Below are 20,245 nucleotides of genomic sequence, written 5' to 3'. Positions count from 1 at the left end.
ATGGGCAAAGAGAGAAAATATGAACACAATGTCTGTGTGTCTATCATTCATCAAATATGGAACTTAGAAAGCTAAAACATCGTTTTCAACTATTTCTGAATTTTAAAAACTAGTGGTTTGAATGCAAAATACTCAGTAAATTATACAGTTGAAAAAGTAAGAGAGTAGATGAGTATCCTCAAAGATCCATCAAGACATGAAGCACACAAAATAATCTTAAAGAAATATTTAAGGGCGTCAATCTGGAGAGTCTATGCAGATCCAGCTGTGTGACACTCTGGAAAAGGTAAATCAATAAAGATAGAAAGAACTCAAGTGATCACTAGTGGTAGGTACGTACACGGAGTCCAGGGACACTGCTGAACATGCTAAACAATGCAGAACAGCTTTCCAGAAAAAAATTAACTTCCTTGTACAAGCCACCAATACTGTTAAGTTTGAAGAACCCTGCCATAAAGTCACCAAAACACACACCTAGATGAAAATGAATGGGTGTACTAGAATCTAGGTATAACAATTGTTTAATCAAAACACGAGCAAAAAAGAACAAAGGAGTCAAATATAAAGGGAAAAATAAAAAACGAGTTACAGATAATCAATCCTATCAAAAAGTGTAAATAGTAACCATTCTAGTTAAAAGGAGAATGTGACCAGAATGTATTAACTATGTGATCTATGGGATTGATATAAGAAACATGCTGTGAGGACATCCTATTGGGACTCTAAATGAGAGAAGCATGGGAGAATAGCAAAGTAGAAGGATCCAGAGGGTCCTAGAAACCCACAAGTAGAACATTATGATAGGCAGATTTGGGCCCAGGGGTCCCGCTCAAACTAAGGCACCAGCCAAGGACAATACAGACAGTAAACTTTAAACCCCTACCCAGATCTAGCCAATGGTCAGAACATTCTCCACAGTTGAGTGGAGAGTGGGATATGACTTTCTCATGTACTCTGGTGCCTCACATTTGACCATGTCCCCTGGAAGGGGAGACCTGGTGGCACTCAGAGGAAGGACAGCAGGTTGCCAAGAAGAGATTTGATACCCTATGAGCATATACAGGGGGAGGTAATCCCCCTCAGGAACAGTCATAGGGGAGAGGAATAATGGGAAAATGGGAGGGAGGGAAGAATGGGAGGATACAAGGGATGGGATAACCATTGAGATGTAACAAGAATAAATTAATTTTAAAAAACTTAAAAAAAGAGAAACATACTGTGAATACAGAGATTTAGTAAGTAGAGACTAAAGTTTGAAAAGTGTTGTTCAATGGGAAAAGTAGGGATAAAAGCGAGGGAGGTACTAAAATAATATCAGATTTAAAACTGAACTTTTAAAACATTGGGCATTGCCAAAAATAAAGAGGAGCACTGGGGAGCTGGAGAGGTGGTTCAGCATTTAAGAGCACTTACCCTCCCCACCCTCCAACCCCCGCTGCCCTTTAAGAGGATCCAGGTTCAGTGCTCAGCACCTATAGTGCTTTTTTTTTTTTTAAACAGCCTTTTCTAACTCTATTTCCAAGGGATCTGATGCCCTCTTCTGGCTTCCTGAGGCACCTACATGCATGTGGTGCACATAAACTCAGACTTTCAAATTCATATTTAAAGGATAACTTTGAATACTCGTAGTAGAACGTAAGACAAGTCTGACATCAATAACCTCGGTGTCTTCTTTAAGTAGTTACAGAAGAAAAAGAAGAAGCCCTGAATAAACAGGTGAGAAAAAAATGTAGAGAAAAGAGCAGAAGTGTAGCAAATAGTAACAAGCAACAGGGAAGAGCAGCTAAAAGGGGACAAAAGGCAGGTCTTTCTAAAGCTAACTAAACTAATAGAAAAGTAGGAAACTCAGAGGACACAGACCACCCTTAGCAGGACGTGAAAGCATTACTAACAGTTTGCTGACATCCAAGGGGAAACGAGAAACAATGTTAATAACATTATCCCTTCAAGCCCAACTTAAACATGCTTAAGAGATTCCTCAGAAATACACAGCTCACTAAAAAGCAAGTAAATAAAAGAAAGTATAATTACATAATATTCACAAAATAATTTTATGTAAGAAACCGTTCCCCCTAATAATGTTAAGATTTCCTGTGTAAGTGCTATCAGACATTCAAGACAGAGATGAAATTACTCACAAACAAAATCTTCTAGAAAACAAAGACTAGAACATTTCTGAACTCATCGTATGAGGACATCACAATGTGTATATTAAACTCTGACAACACAAAAGCAACAAACAACAGACCCAAGTAAGTCACACATGGCAGCACAGAGTCCGGTAGAATTATTAAAACTGTCCTGGGCTTTGATGAGCACAATGGAAAGGACACTGTGGACATACCCAGAGATGGGGGTGGGGGGGAGGCAATAGACGCTGCAGGTGCATTTCAAACAGCAGAGAAAAGTGGAATATTGAATAAGTAATGTAGAGAATTTTAGCTGTTTGAACATTTCCCCACTCAAGCAAATTTCAGATGAAAAGCAAATTAACCATGTTTTGAAGCTAAATTATGAACTCAAACACGGCAAAGTATATTATAATTCTGTTTCTGATAATACCTTCCTCAAAAAGACAAATTTCAAAACCCTGACTGAATGGTAAATCTGATACTTAAGAACCAAGGGCCACAAAATAACACTATGACATTTTAAGTGCTGTGAAACACTAGAGCGAAAGGCATACGACATGCACAGTAGAAAAGGGATGATGTTATTTGACACACAAGTATCCCTTACAAATCAGAAAGGACCAATACTTGCTCTAGTAAAATAATGGCATTTTACAGAAAAAAATTACTCCCTTCATGGCTTTAACCTAGTGAATCCCATTCCTGGAACTTTAGATGATTACAGATGTATTTGCACATTTATGCAAAGTCCCACAGGCAAGAATATTTACAGGAGCACAGTTGGAGGTAGCAAAGACAAACTTAAATGTCCATCATGAAAAGCTAGCTAAGTAGATTTAAATAGTAACACTCTGCTTTAGTAAAGGCTGAGACTGAGCCTCGGTTGTGTGATTTCAAAGGTGTATACCCAGAGGCTTGTTGGTATTTTATATCTGTAGGCAATTTCTTCAGAAGTGGGCAATAAGTTACTGGCATCCGTGTAAAGAATGTTGGAGAGAGAGTCTGGAGTAGAAAACAGAGGTCTTAAAAATAAATATTTTATAACATTTAAATACATTTTAAGTGTGCAAGTGTATATTATTTTCAATCGAAAAACCTTCTTGTTCTAAAATCCAATAAAGGAACTTAAGTAGTTACTTCTTGTATGCATGAAAAGAATGAATTAAACACAGCTCTTTGATATGGTGAGCTTTGGTAAGGAGAACCATATGTTCAAGGTACTTGAGTTCTTGGGTCACAGAACGTGCCAAACCCAATGCCAGGGCCAAAAATGGCGCCTGTCTTCTGTAAGCATGCAGTCCTATGGGAAGAACTCCCCTTCAGCTTTCGATGAAAATGGCCGTCCTATGGCTTATATCTAAAAGGATTGGGGAATACAAGTCTTTCTGAGATCAATGCAGCAACTTACCCAGGTCAACACTCTACTGTAGACCTCTGCTGGTCGCTCATCAATGGTCTGAGACTTTTGAGCTCCAGGGAGGAGTTTGACAAATCTACAGAGCTACTGAGTATGCCAAGATCTATCCATCTGCTTTTACGGAACAATTTGGATCGCCAACCATACCACATGTCACCTGCCCTGCCTTACTCTTTGAGGCTATGCTATTCTTGCTTAGAATACCATTTGACCCTTCTGCCTGCCTGGATAGCTCCTATGCAACAATACATGCTCAAGTGCTCTCCAAGGAAGCCTCTAATTGTTTGCCATGTGAATTGAGTAAGAACATTTTCTCTTTATTCTCATAGCTCTTCCTACCTAAATATGTCCATCTATTTACTTAGACTCTTGTTCTAAATTACCAATTTACTTATCTGGTCCCTAACATCAATTAGAAGTGAACTCAGTATTTTGATGAGCTTAATGGTACGATTCCCTTTTTCCTCTTCTTTCTTCCAGACTATGCTTTGCAATCCACTGTGTTACTGATCCCCCTGTACATGTCTGCCTTGTCTCATGGCTTCTCCAAGTCTGAGGCGTTGTACTCACTTGTCTAGAGACATCCCTGGGAAGGCAAACTTGCCCTGGCAGATGCGGCAGATGGCATTCAGTGGGATCTGCTGCATCTGCACACAGCTGAGCATGATGAAGTCATATTTGCAGATCAAGAGGGTCTTGTCTGTGAGTAGCAGGACCTTCTCCTTCTCGTTGTTCCAATGATCAATCCTGTAGAAACAAACAGGAAGAAGAAATGGTTACATGGACTCTCAACTAAAAATAAGAGCTGTCAGCAAGACATCAAGAACCATGGAGAAAAGGGGGCTAAGAAACACCTACTGGCACTCTTCATCTGCAAGTCTACCCCAGGATATAAGAGATGAGTGAAGAATTATTTTTTAAAAAAGAAAGAAAAACAGGGGAATAAATGTCTTATGACCACAGAACTCAACATTTTCCCCATTAGGTAAACGATTTGGGAAAAGCCAAGTCTACCTCTAACCCACTGGTACTTCACATCCTCCCTGCTCTTCTGGAAAAATGTCTGCCTCCAAGGATACCAGCAATGTTCTTTTCCTAACTCAGGCTGCTCCTCAGTGTCCCTTCACTACTACCTAGCTTACACTGACCTCCGGGAACCACTGGCTATGAGATGATGAAGCAGAGACTTAAATGCAGAACACCATGATGTAAGCCCATCTCACCATATGCATCTGGTGAAGAGATGGCCAAGAAATTGAATAGCAGACACGTGGTAAGTGCTAACTAATCTAATTTGCTCCCAAAGTGAGAGACTTTTAGGGGTATATGTGGGACATTTTGACTGTGAATTAAGAGTCCTAAAGGAAAACAAGAAGGAAATATCAGTGCTTTCTAATTAAGAGGAAGTGATCATATTCTGCAGCTCCTATCCCTCAGCCTAGTATATCTTTCAGGATACAAAGCTTTATGACTGATGGGCCTGGAAAGATGGCTCTGCAGTTAAGAGCACTGGTTCCTCTTCCAGAAGACCTGGGTTCAATTCCCAGAATCCACGTGGTGGTTCACAATCATGTGTGATTGCAGGTCTATGGAATCCTCCATCTTCTTCTAGCCTCTGCGAGCACCAGGCACATATACGGTGCACATACATGCATGCTATTTCAGTGTGCACATATATAAAAGTAAGTTAATTTTAAAGAGCTTTTTTGACTTATTAGAATTGTTTTAATGTGTGCTTTTTACTAAAAGGTTGAAACGTTTGTCTTGGGGCCAACTCCTGTCTGAGTTCTGACCACATGTAATCAATGCAGTGATGGTTATGAGCACCATGCTCCCAACCATTCACTGAATGGTAACCATGGTGCAGTTCTGACAATGTGCAAGGAATGGCATTGCTCTCTTCAACTTCCTGCACAGCATCCCTTTAAATTAGGACCAAATCAGAAGCTTCTAAGACAAGTTCCAGAGCTCTATCTGCCCAGAGTCATCTTACAACAGAGAGAACACTCAATGTCACAGTCCTGGTTCAGATTCCTACATTTCTTACTGTATAAGCCTGGCCTCTAATTATGCTGCCTAGAAACACCTTAAGCTTTTTTTTTTACATAATTTATTTTTTATTTCAAAATTATTGAAATGTTATTATGTTTTATTATGTAATTATAATTACACACAATTTTATTAAAATTATGCAAATATAATTGACATTGAAAGCTCCACAGAGCTCATTCTGAACGGCAACCTGAACCGTATGGATGTTCGTTGTACAGTCTTTGAGTCTGGCTGATTTCATTGTCTGACTTTTTTAAAAGAAAATCTCTATAATTTCTAGTTAAAAAAAAACAATATGCAAAGTTCTTAGCCATGGGTACCATAAAGACGCTGGCCATACAAAATGCTGCTTATAGAAGGTGGCATAGTTGCAGTAAGTATAGCCAACCCTATATGTAAGAAAATGTACAAGGAAGTCTGTGTGTATGAAATAAAAACATATTTGGATGCCCAACTTGATTTTGGATCCTTTGGGGGAAAATGGCTACGTGAGTGGGAACATGAATTTCTATCACTTAATAATCCTGTACGATTGGAGTTTAAACTTCTTTTTAGCTTACGTAGACTGTCTGCAAACTGGACGCGATACTTCCCTCATTGGTCTGCGGAGAGGAGTATGGGAAATGACTCCCTTGCTTTCTAAACTTAGTGTTGGTTGGGACCCAGGTCACTAAGGGGCTTTGGGTAACTGAATATAGATGACTCCTTCTTTGTCGTATAAAGATGCGTAAGAGAAGATTAAAAGTTACATCCATGGGAGGAGGAGTGGGTGTAAACGCTGAGCATTGACTGGGGTCCCCAGTGCACAACGGCCGCTGTGTGTTTACACATACTATCTTTCCACCTGCTGACAGCCTTCGAAGGAGGCTGTGAGCACAGTAATTCTATCAGAAAATAAACTGAGTTACAGCATGGTGAAAAGAAACAGCCTGGAATCCAAGAGGTCTTACCGAAGTCTTGGTTCTATGGTTTCCACCCACTCACTACAGCAACATTCAGCTCCTACTCTTAACGCGTCCTGTCTCGGGAAGATGGGGAGACTGAAATGTCTTATCAGCTATCTACATAAGCTTCTCTAAATAGATCGTATCTACTTAGCAGTGTGTTCTACACGGCTGCCTAATAAACCAGACTTGTTTTCAGTCTGAGAGAAAAAAGAAAAGAGAAAAACCTGCAGCTTTTTGGTTGAATGGTTATGCTGAAAATGTCAGCACTCCATAATGAGATTTATTTTAAAAGGTAAAGGATTCCGGGGTGGGGGGGGGGATGGAGGGGGAGGAGAAATCTTTTTAGGAACACAGAGTGCTCTGCTGTGACACAGACTCTGCATAATTTACATGCCGGGATGTCTGAATTCAAGTAAACACTCAGGCCTATAATGAATAGCTTGGGCCGCCATCTCCAGCTCCTATGTGGTGGTGTTGATTTGGGCTTCAGTGATACCTCCATGGCTTAAAGAATTCATGCAAACACTGAGCCACATAGTCCTGATACTAAGACCCTTGAAGTTTGTGTAGCAACAATAACAAACACAGCAAAAGGGGTAACAGATGCACAGAACTGCTGTTGCTCCGCGAGGCTACTAAGGCCTGGGACTCCAATGCTCTCCTTTATTCCCCACAATAACCCTTTAGACTGAATGCAAGCGCTCTTGCTTTAGAGGAACGCCAACTGAAATGGCACATTCGGTGTTACACATTGCGGGCTCCTATGCACAGGGGCCTGAAACAAATACTGAGCCATCCCATCGATGCCTAGCTTGGGCTCTCTCCCTAGTGACTTGGGGAAGAGCTTGCTACCCATTTTCTGCAGTCATTGGAGCTCTTCTTTACTTTTAACATCCAGCCTCTCATGCCAAATTTGAATGATTTCACTCCAAAATGTCTCCAAACCACCCACCTCTCTCCACCTCTACCATCACCGTCCTTGCCAGGTAGACTGTTGTCCCTAGATTGCACTATTGCAGCTGCTGTATCTTTAGCTGTTGCGTTACCTGCATCTGCTTTTTCCAGCAACTTCTGCACCCTGCTTTAGCAGTATGGTTCTTTCCTGAGTTTTGCTTTTGGCTTATTTGTAGGTTTGTCTTTTGGATGTTTGCTTGTTTGTTTGTTTGAAAATCAATCATTTTTCACTCACTCAGCTTAAAGAGCTTCAGTAATTTCCTGTTGCTCTTATGGCAAATGGCAAAACAAACTAGAAAATTAGGGTGTTTTTTATTTATCTTGTCGCTGAGGAGCTTTGGGTTTGGTTTGTGTGTTTGCTTGTTTGCTGCTGCTGCTGTTGCTGTTTGTTTGTTTGTTTGTTTGTTGAGAAAAGTTCTATTCTGCAGCCCTAGTTGGCCTTACGATAAGTAGTCCAGACTGGCCTCACATTTTTTTGTCTTTTTAAAAATTAATTTATTCAGATTACATTTCAATTGTTATCCCATCACTTGTATCCTCCCAGTCCTCCCTCCCTCCCACTTTCACCCTATTCCCCTCCCCTAGGTCTATGATTGAGGGGGACCTTGTCCCCCACTATAGGGTCATAGGCTAGCAAGTCTCATCTTGCCTGTTTATTCTTTCTTTGAGTGCCACCAGGCCTCCCTACCAAGGGGAAGTGGTCAAATATGGGGCACCAGAGTTCATGTCAGGGTCAGTCCCCGCTCTCCACATAACTGTGGAGAATGGCCTGTCCATTGGCTAGATCAGAGTACTACTTGAATTGTCCTTGGTTGGTGCAGTAGTTTGAGCCGACCTCCCTTGGGCCCTGATCCACCCATCACAATGTTTTTCTTGTAGGTTTCTACGACCTTCTGGATCCTTCTATTTTCCCATTCTCCTATATTTCTCTTACCTAGAGTCTCAGGTCTCCTCCTCCCAAGTTCTGGAGTTAACAAACATGTGCTACCATGCCTGGAAAGTGAGAAAAACATTTTAACCCTGCCCTGCCAGGCCAGGCCTCATCAGTTACGTTTCAGGCCCAGTCTTTGGACTCCATCTCCATGTTTACCTTTGCATTGGCACTATCCCCTCCTGAAGTGCCATTGTACGTGTTGGTCCCTTTGTAGGCCAATGTATTAATTGCCTTTGCCTAGGCCTACAAACTTGAGCTCCACCCATGCTCACTGCAACATAGCCTGGCCTCTGTGAACATTTCTAGTCTTTCTAACATGCACTGACACAGAAACTCTATTTCCTTTATCCTGGAGGAAATTTTATAGTTGTTTTTATGATTATATAACTTGTGTCTCACTCACCTTGTACAGTATGCTCGTGCTGCTCGTGCAGCCTGGGGATTTCTGATCATGATTTTTAACAAACTGAAGCATCCCTCCTCCCATAAAAACAGAACATTAAAAAAATAAGTATGTTTTTTGAGGAAAGCTCATGCCATAATCATGAGAAAGAAGAAGATGTAAAACCAAAGTAGTGCACACATCAGAATTTAACTTTCATTATTGTTCTGGAGTGGTGAAATTTCAAATGATCTGTGTGTGTGTGTGTGTGTGTGCGCGCGCAGGCATGCTTTTATTCACTGAAATCAATTTATATACTTATTATTTATTTATGTTTATATCTACACATATATGTATATACACACTTGTATGTACATATAGAGAGAATATATATGTATGGCATGATTATACACACACACACACACACATATATGTTTGTATATAGAGAGATACAGACAGACAGGCAGAAAGACAGATAGGAGAGAGACAGGGAGTATTCATGCATGTCTGGCAAGGGCACATACACATATATGCTCTTGCATGTGGAGATCAGAGGTCAAACCAAGTGTCTCTGGTTGCTTTTTTTGAGACAGGGCCTCTCACTCAAACTGGCTCACAGATTGCCTAGACTGACTGGCAAGAATGCTTCAGGATTCTCGGTCTCTTCCTTGAGATTACAGGTCTTTGCCACCTGTCCAGTTTCTATGTGGGTTCTGGGGCTATGGACTTGGGTCTTCATGTGTGTATAGCAAACACTTTAATGACAACTGTTTCCCCAGACACTAAAATAGTTACTTCTATAATTAGAAAATATTTGCATTTCTCTGATTGATAAGGTTGCTAAACCATTTTTAAGAGATATTTCTTAGCCATTTTCACTTCCTTTTCAGGCTTTCTGTACAGATCTGTGGTCCATTTTTAAATTGGTTGTTTGTCTTCTTAGAATTTTAAGCTCTTTGTGTAACCTGCCTATCAACCTTCTATTGGATATACAGCTGACACAGTCTTCCCACTCTGTGGACTCCTCCACTCAGTCGATAGATTCCATTGCAATGCAGAAGCTTTTTGTTGGAGGATTTTTTTATTTGTGAATTTGGGGGACTAATTCCTGAGCAAACAAGGTCCTAGCTAGTGATTTCATCTCACCCCAGCCAGGGTGGCTAAGATGTGTGGGGGGGTGCGGGGGGGGATGATGAGAAACTGCAAAGTGGTACAGCTACTATGAAAATCAGTGTAAAGAATTCTCAAAAGGCTAAAAGCGGACCCTTGTAGGATCCAGCTATACCACTCCTTGGCGTATGCCCAAAGGACTCAATATCCTACCCCAGATACTTCCCTGGCTATGTTCATTGCAGCTTCATTCATTCACAATAGTTAGGAACTGGAAGCAGCCATCAACTCACAAGTAGGTAATGACAACGTGGTCCATAAGCGCAATGGAATTCTATTCAGCTATAAAGAAATTAAACATTCAGGTAAGCGGATGGAAATCAGAAAACATACTGAGTGAGCTAACACAGACCCAGAAAGACAAATACTACATGTTCTCCAATACTTGTGAATCCTAGCTCTGAGTCTGTGAGATATAAACTGGACCAACCATGGAAGCTGGGAACGAAAAGGGATCACTGGGTGAGAGGACCTCTAGGGATGGGCATAGCAGGACACAGGTGCTACGAACAGGTGCTGGGTCAGGTGGGAAAAACTGGAGGAGGTCTTCACTGTGGAGGAGGAAGAGAGGCTAACATGGAGAAAAGAGGAAACGGGAAGTGAAGTGATGAAAGACCCTGAGGACTGGGGTGGCTGTTTCATAATAATGTCCTCTGGACAAGCCAGATATGCTGCTCCCACGGGTTCAGCATCTGTTTCCATGACACCTGCATGGACCTCTCCAGGTGAGAGGCTGATAGGATGGAGTGAACTTTAACCAGGCTCTACCCCCTAGATGAAGAGCCACAGAAAGGCTGTAGAAGAAGGGAGAAACTGTTTGTCCTGGGGAAGACAGCCTAACCCTAAACACATGCGAGTAAGGATGACATTAATAAATAGGCTTCCATCAACCCCACTCCCTCTGTACACACACACACACACGTCTGAAGAGGTCATTGATTTGAAAAGGAGGGATTGAGGGGAAATGTAAGGCATTGGAGGGGGCTTGGAAATGATGCAAACATAGTGTGCTCATTTATGAAATCGTCAAATAGCTTTCAAATAAAATTTTAAAAAATTTAAATGGAAGTAAGGGGCTAGAGAGATGCCTCAGTGGTTAAGGGCACTGGCTGCTCTTCCAAAGTACCCAGGTTTAATTCCCAGTATCCACATGGCAGCTCACAACTGTCTGTAACTGCAGTTCCAGGGGATCTGACACCCTCACACAGACATATATGCAGGCAAAACACCAATGCAAATAAAATTTAAAAATAAGTAACCCCCTAAAAAGTTGAATTGAAAGATAGAAAATACAAATTATCCTTCATGTTCCCAGTGTATATGCTGTCTGTTGCATGGATCTTTACCCTAAAAGAGGCTGCCCTTTCTCCAAAGAACACCAAAGCTGTCTTCAGTGCCTCTTCTGTGGCCTTAGCCACAATTGTCTCTCTATGACAGTTTATTTATGTGCTGGTCCAAGCAGTCGTTCACCTCATATATTGAATGGGGTTTCCTCTAGTGCAGAATCCATACCTGGGTCTCTGTACTGTGCCCAGCCAGGTCTCAGCAAACAAGAAAAATGTGTGGTGAAAGAACAGAAACACACGACCTTACTCCCTATGTGAGGCACAGTCCTCCCTGGCATGGTTTACTTCCAACCACTTTTCCTTACACCAGCATCCCTGACATTCCTGGCAGGCTGGAGGAGCCAAATGCCCAGGTTGGAGAACATCTGAGAACTCCAGCTTCCTGAGATGGCAAGATTCACCAGCAGAGGGCAACAGCGAACTAGCGATGACAGGCCATACCAATCCTGTAAGTTACCAGGGCCAGTTATCTTGTGATTCGGGTCATCTCAGGTACCCTCCTGCAGCCCAGTCCTGTGTCCAGTGATATTTTGATTTTCCAGTTGCTCTTTTTAGACTAGAAAATCAATACATAGTTTGTAAACGACCTTCTGAAAATGATTTTCTTCTAATGTGTTGTCTCTCTCTGCATGCGTGCCTGTGTGTGTGTGTGTGTGTGTGTGTCAGAGAGAGAGAGAGAGAGAGAGAGAGAGAGAGAGAGAGAGAGAGAGAAACAGAGAGAGAAACAGAGACAGAGACAGAGACAGAGAGACTGAGACAGAAAGACAGAGAGAGAGACAGACAGAGACAGAGATAGAGACAGAGACAGACACAGACACAGAGACAGACAGACAGACCTATAACTCAGTACAGACATTTCCTCTGATGCTGAACAAAGTCATTATCTGTGATCTACAAATCAACTGAAGTGTTCTGCTCAAGCCCTTGAAGAGAAGAAGACAGGATCTTGGCTAGCTCAGAGTCAGCAAACAAGGAGGAAAACACTGAATCATTGATTCCACATGCATTCCTTGATCATCCACTGGGTTCTAGGACCTGAAAGGAATCCAATTTGGGTTTGTCATTCAACCACAAACAGATGGAAGCTACGTGGCCTTAGAGCAAAGGAGGCCCGGCCCGCGGGTTAAGTGGAGTCTTGTAAAATGTTTAGCTAAATCACCCACATACGTTTCTTTCCGTCATTTGGTTAGTCTTTCCCTAAGCCACTCCAGTTTGTTTAAAGTGGGAGGTCCTCAAAAGAAACAGTTTCTAATAAAAAGCCAATACCACAAACCTTCTCTGTTCCCAGGTCTCCAAACCTGGCTATTTGTGATTCACCAGTGTTTTCCCACTATCCTATGCTCCTGTCCTGTACCAGGCTCTGTGTACCTTATTAGGAATACTGAGAAGGTCTTACGGCTACACACACACACACACACACACACACACACACACAGAGCTCTGTGTCGTGACAAGGAGCACATGGAAGGAAGGATTCTGTGGTGCCTGATGGTACGATGTGGCTGGATGAAGGTAACTCAGAGCCGCAGGGGCCAACTGTGGTCTCAGGGTTCCCTGTCTGCTGCCCGCAGTGCTGAGGGAAGTCGCTGGCACCTATTCCATGCCCTGGCAGAAGCTTCTCTTAAAGCATGCCATTTTCTACAGTCTGTTGAAGAGCTTAGTGCTGGGGAAGCACAAGCTGAGAAGTCTGGATGACATTTTTCTAAGGTGAAAAAGTGAAAAACTCAGGAGAATTGGCTTGTTGAGTGTAAAAACATTCATGTAACATTGGGCAGATGGAGTATGCCTGTAAGAAACAGACAGGAAGGAAATGGGGGACAGTTCAGTTGGTAAAGTGCTCCTCTTACAAGCACAAGGACCTAAGTTCAAGTCCCAAAACCCACATAAAAATATGCTGTGTGCTGTGATATGGGCTTGTAATCTCAACACTGAGGTAAAGGCAGGCAAATTCAATCTGTAGGGCTCTACTAGCCCAACAGTCTAGCCTACTTTCAGAGTTCCAGGCAATGAGAGTCCCCATCTCAAAAATCAAGGAAGATGGATGGCACCCGAAGAACAAGTCTAGCTTCTACAGTGATGCACACACACACATAGACACACACACACACACACACACACACACACACAGAGAGAGAGAGAGAGAGAGAGAGAGAGAGAGAGAGAGAGAGAGAGAGAGAAGACCTAAAAACTCACTCAGATACAGTGTCAGATGCTATGGTAACCTTCACCAGTCAGCCCTCACAAATAAAGATAAATAAACTGAGGCATAGTAGAGTGTTTTTATGCTGCCTGTTCAAGCCCTGTGTAATGACATTAGGAGGAGGTGGAACCTTGGGAGGTGGTTGGGTTTAAAGGAGGTCATGGGAGCAAAGCTCCCTCAGTAGAGCGAACACCTTTACATGAAGAAAAGACACTGGTTTCTTTCTCAGCACAATCAACCAGAAGCATCTTCCGCTGGCCAGAAAAACAAGGCCCTTAAGGAGCAGCAAGTCAACACAATCCGCTGACATGATAATCTTAGACTTGGAGCCTCTGAAGCTAAGGAAAAAAAAAGTCTGCTGCATCACCCATCCAATATACAGTGTTCTGTTATGGCATTCTAGCCAAGACAGGAAGCTAACTTGTAAGTGACATCACCACGATTCATCCAGGATGTGTGTGTAACATGTTCTTGAGCTCGCCATATTCCCGAACCGCCATCCATGGGGAAAGACATCAAATCTCTTCCTTTAGTCAGTAATGGTTACTGAATGCCTGTGTGGGTCTATACAGTGTTCCTCTGTATTGGAGTAAGAAGACTTTTACCATGTACCCTGCCCCTTCCCCCACCCCCCTCTGGGTCCCCAGAAAGCTTATAATCTAATGAGAGGAAACTACCAGAAAACTGGAGATTACACAAGGGGGGGGGGGGCGCAGCTGACATCTGACTAACAGAATTTACCTGAGGTTCTTTTTTAGTAAGTTTGTCTCTATGTGCCTCATGTGGACTGTACCTTCAGGCTCTCTTCAACTCTGTGAGAAAGGTCACACTATCATCGCCATCACAGGTGAGGAACCACAGCCTGAAAAGGGTAAGCAGCTTGCCCAGAGTCACACAGTGAAACACTATGGAATCGGACTTAGAGTCTACCTCCAGAACAGTGCCGGAAAACATTTACTACATTTATTTAATTACTGTATGGATGAATGAGTGAGTGAGTGCACACGTGGCATGGCACACGCGTGGATGTCAAAGGACCACTTGGAGGTATCTTTTATTTTCTTCCTTGTGTGGGTTCCAAGGAGAAATCTTAGGTTGAAAGCCTTAATGATACTCAACCTCACCTGCTAAGCCTTCCCAGCCACCCCAGCTAATGCTTTTAGTTAAGCACTCTGTTGAAGAAATGTACCTAAAGCCACCAGAAAGGCAAGGCTTTATGTAAATTTAGTTTGAAGGATGTCTTGAAACATCATCCAGAGATATAGCTAAGTACAGAGTTATTAAATTTAGAGAGAGGAAAAACAGCATGGCTCCCCAAATACAGAGTATGTTACGAGACGGCTGGAAGGATGCAATGTGTTATGTATGAAACTATCAAAATCATGGAGGTTGAATCACTCAGAAAAGTTAGCTTTAACTCACAAAAGTCTGATTCAGGAGAGTGGAGATTGGGGTCTAGGCATCTACTACCTGGCAAAAAGGATGCTACATGCAGGAGGAGGATTTTGTGGTGTGGTGATGAACTTAACATTTCCAGGGATGCTCAGGAAACAGGAGTCATATCTAAAGACATCCAGCCCTCCTGGTAGCTGCTCTTTGAACTGAGTCCTAGGGGATTTTTTTTTTTCAGGCAGGCACTGAAAGATTTGTGCATTTACATAACCTTTTATGTTGGAATGCATGAGAGAAATTCCAAGTATTTCTTGTCCGACCCAGAGAATTAGTTCCTCACTGTTGAAAGGCAGGAAAACCAAGATGAAAGAGTGCTACTGCTTCATGTCAGAGTCCCAGCCTAGCCTGGTGCTGAGAAACTGGCTCATAGACATCTATTTCTTTCCTCGTGTCCCTTTGCCGAAGACAGTCCACATGCATGCAGAAGTTTTACCAAGACTCTTAGGAGGCCAGGTGATAGCAACAAGTCAATATTTATCTTCAGGTCTGCTTCACAACTGCTGTGTTCCTGAAGAGGGACCATCTCTCTAGAATGCTGACCCATCGTTGAAGATGTAGCTCTGCCTTGTGTCAGCTGTTAAGATCATGCCAAAAGGCTGGGCATGATGGCACACACCTTTAATACCAGCACTCAGGAGGCAGAGGCAGGCAGATCACTGTTAGTTCAAGGCCAGCCTGGTCTACAAAGAGAGTTCCAGGACAGCCAGGACTCTTGTTACACAGAGAAACCCAGTCTTGGGGGGCGGGGGGAGATCATACCAAACTTACTATTTCTTTCTGAGACTTGAGTTCCACATCTCCAAAGGAAGATAATCCTACCATGTTATCTAAGTGCCTCATAAGGATGCTAGGAGGATCAGAAATGCTCCATACACAGACCATAATGAAACACAAAACACATGTGACTCACTTAATTATAATTGATTAGTAAAACAATCACAGTGGAGACAATTTCCAAATCCCTTGAAAATTGATGAAATGTGTACTGAATTAACAACCCAATTAGGTAATGGTTAAGTCAAATTCACTAAAAGAGAAAATATCTCAAGCTTGTTGATCTTTTTCAGATACACAAAATACCTATTTCCAACTTCCTTATATGTCAAAGGAATATTTACTAATCCCATGCGTAGAAGGCAAACTTCTGTGTGCTTGCCTGTTTGTCTTGCATGGATGTTTTTTATATCCATTATATTAGATGTCACATTTGAGTTGTTTTGAATTCATGTGTAAGCCATATGTGAAACTCCCATTATTAAAGGTGCCTGGCGTGGGCTGCTTTGAAAACTCAGGAGTGGAGCAGCTGGAAGCCAGTGAGAGTGTCGATGGAAGCAGCCATGCTCCATCCATTTACATAGCCTGACCAAACCAGATCGGCCAACAGCCAACTGGAATATGAGCACAACTAAGGTGGTACGAGGCAGCAAGCAGTTCAGGGTTATGTCTCAAAAGAGAATTTGACTGATATTGATTTGCGATCAAACTTCCTACTGCATGGAATGAAGAATTGCTTTTAAGAAGCCATACTGTTTCCAGGTTCTGGACAATATGTGAAGTAAACTTCAAACCCCTACCCAGATCTAGCCAATGGACAGGACATTCTCCACAGTTGAGTGGAGAGTGGGGACTGACTTTCATAGGAACTCTGATTCCCCATATTTGACCACGTCCCCTGGATGGGGAGGCCTGGTGGCCCTCAGAGGAAAGATAGCAGGCTACCAAGAAGAGACTTGATACCCCATGAGCATGTACAGGGGGAGGAAGTCCTCCTCTGTCACAGTCATAGGGGAGGGAAGTAAGGGGAAAATGGGAGGGAGAGAAGAATGGGAGGATACCATGGAGGGGATAACAATTGAGATATAATATGAATAAATTAATAAAATATATTTTAAAAAATAAAAAGAAGCCATACTGATAAACTGGGTCAGAAATACGTCTTACCCTTACCAATCCCAAAATGCAGAATTGTTCAGTTATAGGCTTTAGCAGTGATGAACCAAACGATCCCTTATGCTTCCTACACTTACATTCAGGAAGAGACACAGATGAATGAGAGTAAAGAGTTCTGGCAAATGGGACTGATGTGGGGCTGGAGAGATGGCTCAGCAGTACAGTGCAATGCTTCTCTTGTGGAGGACCTGGGTTCACTTCCTGGCACTCATGTGATGGCTCACTCCTTGAGTTCCAGGCACCTGGCATGCAGGTCTCCATCGGCAACAGTCAAGCATGTGGTACATATACATACATGAAGGCAAAAACGCTGGATACAAATAAAATAAAAACAAAACTTAAAACAGAGTCTGGAGACCATCTGTGGGAACAGAATTCAGTGGAGAGGTTCTACAAAGTCCATAAAGGACTCAAGGAAGGTGGGGGAGGGGGGGAGATGTTAAGCAAGGATCAGATCACAGACAGAAGTAATTGTAATTTTATTGAAATGTATTAGTACTTTTCACATCACATGCCTATAATAGCTTTTTTTTTACAGATGCAAGAGTTGACCTCAATAGAGAGGTGTGGATCTAACACGAAGTGACCAAGGCAACAGCATGTTTAGTACGTGTGATGGCTATCCCAGTTTGTATCTATTCCACCTACTTGTTTGCCCTTTTATGTTTTCTACACTATGAGACAATTCTGCCCTGCCCACAATGCTATCACCAACAAGATAGCATCGTTGTAATAGCTACACAAAAAAGAAGGATCTGGGAACACCCTAGTCTTTATTTTCCCCAACAAAATTAATGAATAGATGTTAAATCGCTCAAGTCATCTCCAGCACACCAGGAGCACAGAAGAGGTCCAACCCCTGGAGGATCCTCTCCTCCCCTGAATTATCTTTAAGGAATTCACTTGGGCAGTAGCCAAGAACTCCACCCCATGGTTAGGAGCTTGAAGGAGGGAAGAACAGAAGCAAAGAACAGAACAAATGTGCACATCTCTCCTCCTCCACTGTTTCCTATGTATCCAAAGGCAAAAGATATCTGCTCACTGTAGTCTGCTAATTATGGCTCTCTGGATATGAAACCACAGTCTGAACCAGTCAAACCCAGGAGGAGGGTAGGTGCTATAAAAATATGTGGGGAATCCCACTGGAATCCAAGAAAAGGAACCACAACACAGCTAGCCTCCTTAGGACCTGGAAAGGCACAAGGAGCCAGGGGTGGGCAGTTCTATTCTTTCCGAGGCAATTTCTCCCAAAACATCTGTACTTCTTTCACACCTGTCTGTTCCCGCTGCTTGGGGTCACTTTTCATGCCTCACCTCTAATCTTCAATTACTTCCTGTGCAGACCTGAGCCTCTGCCCCTCAAATTCTCCAGAGAGAGAATTCTGTTCCATACAGATTAGCTCATTCATGTGAACTGTCGCTTTGGGTCACAGGCAGGAATTAGACCCTGAGTCTAATCAGATGTAGCCAAGGGCTGAAATTCCACAATGAGAAAATGGGACTTGAAGTACCAAATTGGAGACACCATGAGATTTTTTGCTTCTTTGTGAATCTAAAGCAAAACATCAATTTTAATAATTTAAAAAATCCCAGTTTGCTGGGCTTGGGTGGTGCATGCATTTAACCCCAGCACTCAGAAGGCAGAGGCAGGCAGATTTCTGTGAGTTTGAGGCCAACCTGGTCTACAAAAGAGTGCCAGGACTACATAGATAAGTCTGTCTCAAAAAATAAAAATAAAACAAACAGCAACAAAATCTTAGTTCATTCTCATAGTGTCCTAGTTTTCCTTCCCTGTTTTAGTCGCATTGAAGATGTAGTTGATTTTTCTAGTTGCCTTTTTACTACAACTCGATACTGCCAAACTTGTTTTTGTTATTGCTACCTCCTCTTTTCTCCATCTGCATGCAGTGGGGAGGGTCACAAGCCGAAGAGAAAGCTTGATTTACCAATTAAAAAAAAAGAAAGAAAGAGCAACTGAAGATTTTTTAAAATATGGAAATGCTGATAATAAAAAGCATAGTTAACTATAAAAAGTATAGTGAAAACAAACATTAAGACTAGATAAAATAGGAGAAAGAATATTAATAATTGAAGACAGTACCAAGCATGCATTACATTCAAGCAGAAACAACAAACAAAATAGCTGGGTAGTGGTGGCACATGCCTTTGATCCCAGCACTTGGGAGGCAGAAGCAAGCAGATCTCTATGAGTTCAAGGCCAGCGTGGTCTACAGTGTGAGTTCCAGGACAACTTTGTCTCAAAACAAAACAAAACAAAACCAACAAAAAATCTAATGAAAAAAAAATAGCCAAGTGTGATGGCTGTCACTACTCTAGAGGTGATACGATCTGAAAGGATGGAGCTGATACATGAGATGAACCAAAGCCTCATGCAACAGGCAGCTTATACTCTGAAGGTTCAGAAAGGTCATGAGTAAAGTTCTCATGAGTTCAGGATGGATACAATCACACGGACAGGCCATATGTGGCGAAATCCTGCTCTTCCCTAGAGGCATATAAAGGATAAGCATTAATGAGCAGACAAAGAGCAAAGGTGTCCTTCTTCCATGTCCTTCATATACGCTGCCACCAGGGGGTGTGACCCAGACAAAGGGTTTGTCTTCCCACTTCAAATGATTTCGTAAGGAAAAAGTCGTTCACTGGTATTACCCAGGCACTTGGGGTTTAGTTAGTTCCATGGGTAGTCAAGTTAGCAACCAAGAATAGCTATGTATACTTTGAAAATTCATATTCCAGTAAATTGGAATGGACTCACATTATATAGTAAATTAAACCTAGATGATATAGACAATATAAAGAGCCCTATACCCAGTAATGTGATTGAAGAAGTATTAAGGGGATCCCCAAGAGGTAAAATCCCAGAACCAGATAAATGCACTGCTGAGTCCCTATCATATCTTTAAATAGCTAATGCTAATGTTCTTCTAACTAGAACTGGATGGAAAACTAGCAGCCCATCCTGTGGAGCCAAACATTTTTGTACCCAATCAAGATAAGAACAAAATTAATACCATAGGCCAATGTGCTTGATGTATCTAGATACAAAATTTATCAATAAAAATAGTTACAGGCCAAATTAAAGAACTTACTGATTATACAATATGACCAAGTTAATTCTGATGCAGGAATGTAAGACTCTGCCTCCCTGGGTGCTAGGATTATAGGCATGCGACACCCAGCTGGTTTTCACTTTTTTGTGTGAACAATTAAGACAATTCTCAGGGGAAGATGAGGACATCTGGGCCTTGACATTTCTTTGGGGGAAGATTTCTAATTAAAAATTAAGTT

The 20,245-nt window shown here is 42.1% G+C and overlaps 1 protein-coding gene across 1 annotated transcript in view; it reads right to left on the bottom strand.

The window, feature by feature from the left end:
• Tprg1 (tumor protein p63 regulated 1) overlaps positions 1-20,245 on the bottom strand; it is a 130,568-nt gene that overhangs the window by 57,920 nt on the left and 52,403 nt on the right. The window contains exon 4 of the mRNA XM_051150788.1: positions 4,120-4,296. Coding sequence (XP_051006745.1) covers positions 4,120-4,296 — 177 coding nt within the window. The remainder of the gene's footprint in view (positions 1-4,119; positions 4,297-20,245) is intronic.

This window comes from Acomys russatus, chromosome 8 (genome assembly GCF_903995435.1).
Source record: "Acomys russatus chromosome 8, mAcoRus1.1, whole genome shotgun sequence".
Lineage (NCBI taxonomy): Eukaryota > Metazoa > Chordata > Mammalia > Rodentia > Muridae > Acomys > Acomys russatus.
The sequence above is the reverse complement of the archived record's forward strand: the minus strand, read 5'-3'. Positions and strand labels throughout refer to the sequence as shown.